General features: G+C 50.2%; 1 protein-coding gene across 1 annotated transcript; it reads left to right on the plus strand.

The window, feature by feature from the left end:
* Positions 1–2,364: 2,364 nt before the first annotated feature.
* Positions 2,365–4,196, plus strand: LOC100382314 (3-ketoacyl-CoA synthase). The gene has a single exon (NM_001175063.2). It carries the CDS (start codon positions 2,404–2,406, stop codon positions 3,868–3,870), a length of 1,467 nt encoding a protein of 488 aa, NP_001168534.2. The 5' UTR covers positions 2,365–2,403; the 3' UTR covers positions 3,871–4,196.
* Positions 4,197–5,576: the final 1,380 nt, after the last annotated feature.

Below are 5,576 nucleotides of genomic sequence, written 5' to 3' on the forward strand. Positions count from 1 at the left end.
CTACGTAGTCATACTTGTACCTCATTTATCGATAAACACATGATTTTAGGCGACCAATATTATTTTTAGTGGCCAGAGCTCGGCCACCAAAATTAATCTTATTTTCGATGGCTACTAACACGGCTGCCAAAAAATAAGATTATTTTACGTGGTCATTGACATAGCCACTGAAAGTAAATACTTATTTTCGATGGTCGAACCCTGACCGTCGAAAATAGACCTTTTTAAACGGTCGACTTCCTTTCTTTCTCCATGTTTTCTCTTGACACCACGTTTGTTTCTCCCAGCCTGTCACCCCTACTGCGCCACCCCCGTCGTCGTCGAGCCCTCCTCCTGCCACCACTCCGCCACCGAGCCCTTCTCCATCAAATGGAAACGGTTTGAGTCTCTTCCATCTGTTTCCAGAAATTACCGTTTTTATTCGGTATTTTACCGTAGATAATAAATTCAGTATTTTTCAGAAAAAATATTAAATATGAACTAGTATTTATAAATTCATAATAAATTCGTCATAGCTTAGAAAAATATGAAACTAATTTTATTATTTTCCTAAAATCAAGATCTATCCAATGGTGTATACTTTCGAATTGTTTGAAACTTTTATAAATCTTATTTATGTTTTCTTACTTGTTACTACTCTTAATACATATACTCATAATTTGTACGAGAACTTAAGAGGTACTAAGGGTCTGTTTGGTTGGGCTGTGCCTGTGAAAAAAGTTGCTGTGGGCTGTGAGCTGTGAAAAAAGCTGCTGTAGGCTGTAAGCTGTTAAAAAGCTAAAAACCGTTTGATGGAAACCACTAAAAGTCGTTAAAAATTCTTCAATATATGTTTTCACAGTTACATCCGAAAAGCCACTAAAAGCAGGTCCAAAGGTGCTTTCAGATTTACACTACGAGAAAGTCGGCTTTTAGAAAAAGCTGATTCCTGGATCCAGCCCTTTGGTTGGCTTTTGGTTTTTAGGAGGGCAAAAGCCAAAGCCAAAAGTCAAACCAAACACACCCTAAGAGGATACTAATTATATTACTATGCCAAATAGTAGGAGTGCAATTAGAATGTAAGTGTCGTATCATTATAGATTCTACTTTATTTAAATACATAATTATGATTTTATTATTGTATGACTTCTTACCTTATATATTTATTGTGACCTCCTACCATAATATTATTACTATTTTTTTATAAATGTATGACTTGCGTGAATTTTTTAAGTCAGTTGAGGGCACATGTTACAACTTTTACCGATCGTATTTTAGATTTCCATCGTAACTGATACAATTTTCATACTGAACTTTCGTTTCCAATATTTCTGAATTACCGATATAGTTTTCGTTTCTGAAGTTACCGCTTTCGATCTCGTTTCCGAGAAAAAAATATGAAAACAAAAATAATTTTAGTGTTTACTGGTCGTTTTCACCTCTACGCACAAGTGCGTCCTCTAGAATCGACGTGGTTTACATTTGTATATCTGTCCTCTCAATTCGTGATTTGGTGTGCATATTCTCTTCTCCTTATATAGATAAAGGATTACGGTCAATTGAACCTGCAATCAATCTAATCAAACCAATTTATCATATTTACCTTATTTGCATTGTTCTTTCTATTACTTAGGAGTAGGAGTAATCTAGCCTTTGTCTAGCCCTATTTTAGCCTTTCTCGACCTATTTCTTCAGTCTTCACCACTGTTCGGCTCTACGTTGACCAGAGGCGTATTGGGTGGTCTGCCGACCCCAAGACAATCCCTGGAACTCTCCTCCTCGACAGGGGTCACTCCGGGGAGGCACGATTTAGGTTATTCGCGGAGAAGAAGACCCTCTACGCACGTGTGAACAGTTCGGTCCATAGCACGGACCACCAGCAAACGCACATGGAGAAGCCACTCCTGTAGCGAGGTCGTGGACCGTCCGCGCTCCCGTAGAGAGCGCCGTAAGACGGTTCATCTCTAATGATTGGCGTCCAAATTAGTGTTCGTTCATCTCTAGTGATTGGCGTTTAAATCGGTGCCAACAGTACTATACTGTAGTACAAAAATAAATTGCCACAAAACACAAAAAAAGGTTAAGATTTGCTAGTACACATGTACGTTCCAATTGTGTAGGATAATTTCAAATTTTCGTTTATGGCTTTGCTGCCCTCGGGGTGATGAGATGAGAGTTCATCAGTGCGTACAAGCAAGGACTTTAATTAGCGGCATCATTTCATCAGATTTATCGGTGAACGATGCCAATGCAGCAGCTCGCTAGCCTGGGCGAATAAAGACCTCCGTGGCCCACCAACATGCGTCGATAATTCCCTCGCTGATCCCACCGGCTTTAAAATCCTACCCTCCCGCTCCCAAGATCACTCTCACTCTCACGCACACACTCCACAGTGCCACTCGTCTCGCTCGCGCAGCAGACAGCATGGGTTCGTCGGCGGCGCTTCAGCCGAAGCAGCTGTACCAGCTCGTGGTGAACAACTTCGTCGCCGTGCTCGCTGCGCCGCTGGCCGTGGCGGCCGTCGTCAATGCGGCGCGCGTCGGGCCGGACGAGCTGCTCGGCAGGCTGCAGGCGCTCCGGGCGGTGCACGTATTTCTCGCCGTGTTTGTCGCGGCCGCCACGGCGATACTGTACGTCCTGCTGCGGCCCCGGGCCGTGTACCTGGTGGACTACGCCTGCTTCCGCACGCGGCCCAACTGCCGCGTCCCCTTCGCCACCTTCCTGGAGCACGCGAAGCTGGTGACGTTCGTGGAGGGGGCCTCCATCGACGAGCGCAGCGTCCGGTTCATGACGCGGCTGCTGGAGCGGTCCGGCCTCGGCGAGGAGACCTGCCTGCCCCCGGCCCACCACTACATCCCGCCGTACCGGAACATGGAGGCCTCGCGCGCGGAGGTGGAGCTCGTCATCTTCTCGGCCATCGACGACCTGCTCGCGAAGACGGGCATCAGCCCCAGCGCCATCGACATCCTGGTGGTGAACTGCAGCCTCTTCGCGCCCGTCCCGTCCTTCACGGACATGGTGATCAACAGGTACGGGATGCGGCCGGACGTCCGCAATGTGCACCTGTCCGGGATGGGGTGCAGCGCCGGGCTCATCTCCGTGGGGCTGGCGCGCAACCTGCTGCAGGTGGCGGGCCGGGGCGCGCACGCGCTGGTGGTGTCGACGGAGACCATCACCCCAAACTACTACGTGGGCAAGGAGCGCGCCATGCTCCTGCCCAACTGCCTCTTCCGCATCGGCGGCGCCGCCGTGCTGCTGTCCACGTCCCGGTCCAGGGCCCGGTTCCGCCTGGCCCGCGTGGTGCGCACGCTGACGGGCGCCCAGGACAGCGCGTACCGGTGCGTGTTCCAGGAGGAGGACGGCGAGGGCCACCGCGGGATCAACCTGTCCAAGGACCTGATGACCATCGCGGGCGACGCGCTCAAGGCCAACATCACCGCCATCGGGCCGCTGGTGCTGCCGGCCTCGGAGCAGCTCCTGTTCGCGCTGTCCTTCATCGCGCGGCGCGTGCTGAACCGGCGCGTGAAGCCGTACCTCCCGGACTTCCGCACGGCGTTCGAGCACTTCTGCATCCACGCGGGGGGCCGCGCGGTGATCGACGAGCTGCAGCGCAGCCTGGGCCTGTCGGACGAGGACGTGGAGGCGTCGCGCATGGCGCTGCACCGGTTCGGCAACACGTCGAGCAGCTCGGTGTGGTACGAGCTGGCGTACATCGAGGCCAAGGGCCGGATGCGCCGCGGCGACCGCGTGTGGATGATCGGATTCGGCTCCGGGTTCAAGTGCAACAGCGCGGCCTGGGAGTGCATCGCGCCGGCGCGCACCGCCGAGGGGCCCTGGGCGGAGAGCGTCAGCCGCTACCCCGTGGACATCCCCGAGGTGCTCAAGCACTAGCCGCTATCCCGTGGACATCAGGCCGGGCATGCATGTGAGTATGTGACCGACGACGTGACAGCGTGTTTTGGACTTGCTTGTGGTGCTGGCCGGGCCGGACGCGTTGAATGCCGAGCCTGACGCGTCCATGTGTGCGGTGCGCTCCAGCCCGGACAGGTGGTTGCGAGAGGGTACACCGTGTTAAATCCGGGCCATTTACACACGTATAGTACTCGTGCTCCTCTAGATCGTGTACCCCTTCCTTCTCTTCTTGTTCTTCTTCTTTTTACCTTCCTTTTCAACATTTGTTTTCCCACTAATAATTTACTTGTGTCCATTTTAAAAACAAGCCAAAATGTACCGCGAGTTGGATCGATTACATTACATATGTTACTATAGCAAGCATTATTGTACTCTACCTGAATAATTTATGAAGTGAAGTTACTACAGCCACAGGCAGAGATGGATGGATGGGCATGCATGGGCACTGCACGCCCCGTGTTGTGACCTGACTCTTTTCTGAACCTGCTGCTGCATTGCACTTGCGTGCGCCCGCTGCGCCGGCCGTTTGCTGCTGTTCGTTCGAGTCCGGCCGGCGTCCATTTATCGCGACCCTGCCGCTGGCAGCGTGCGCGTACTTCTGCCACGCCCCCAAGCAAGCTAGGCACGCATATACTGCAACCATTTTACCCGTTACTAAATGTGACGAGGCATGGAGCGCCCCAGAGGTTAGGCCGGTGCCCGGCGGGCGCCATGAATGCCCCTGGCCTGGAATACTTGTAGGTCGCACTCGATAGCGCTGTGTCTGTGTGTGTGGGCTGCGGCAGCGCGCTATTATTGACGCCGGGTGTCGCACCTAGAATGCGCATGGGGTTGATATGAGCGCGCGCGGTGGTTACGATGCTTCTGCTGCTTCCGCCGTGGCCCGTGGCTCTGGAGTTACCGCTTGCCATTTGCCAATGCCAGCCGGCCGCCGGAGGATCTGAATCTATGCATGCACGGCACTATTGGTTTCAGACACACCGAACCAACCATCCAAGCAGCCAATCCCATATCGAACGTAGTCGGGTCCAGGCTCCTCTCATCAATCGTCCTCCCTAGGGCTGGGCATTCGGTTTTTTTTGAAACTTCGGTTCGATTTTTCGGTTTTAAAAAACTTCGGATTTCTAGACATTAGAAACCGATCGGTTTTCTTGAAAATGAAAAACCGAGAAGTTCGGTTTTAGTTTTTTACTTCGGTTTTTCGGTAAAAACCAAATACCAAACTTATACTCAAGACAACACATACAAAAAGTTTATATGATAGATTACACAGAATTTTAAAAAGTCAAAATTATATATGTACAAATATTTAGAGATACATCATATATAAATAAGTGAATAACAATTTAATTGTTTCACACATTTAGTTCACATAATCGAATAGCCAAATTTTAGAATTGATAAAGTTAGGTAATTCGGTTTTTTGGTATTTCGGTTTGGTATACGGTGAAAATCGATTACGATACCGAAAATCGAAACCGAACCGAACTACCGAAAAAACCGAAAGTTTGGTTCGGTACGGTTCGGTTCGGTTTTCGGTTTCTGGTAAAAATGTGCCCACCCCTACCCCATTCCTTCTTCCTCCTTCAGTCCTCTTCATTTCCTCCTCTAGTATGGTGTTAGGGTTTGGGTCACCCGTCAAGAATTAATTGTATACATGCCACTATACTTTTGCAAAATTAGAT

Source organism: Zea mays, chromosome 6, assembly GCF_902167145.1.
Source record: "Zea mays cultivar B73 chromosome 6, Zm-B73-REFERENCE-NAM-5.0, whole genome shotgun sequence".
In the NCBI taxonomy this organism is placed as follows: domain Eukaryota; kingdom Viridiplantae; phylum Streptophyta; class Magnoliopsida; order Poales; family Poaceae; genus Zea; species Zea mays.

What these genes read in the sequence shown, in the direction of transcription:
- LOC100382314 (NM_001175063.2), top strand. Translation starts at nt 2,404, where the DNA reads ATGGGTTCGTCGGCGGCGCTTCAGCCGAAGCAGCTGTACCAGCTCGTG.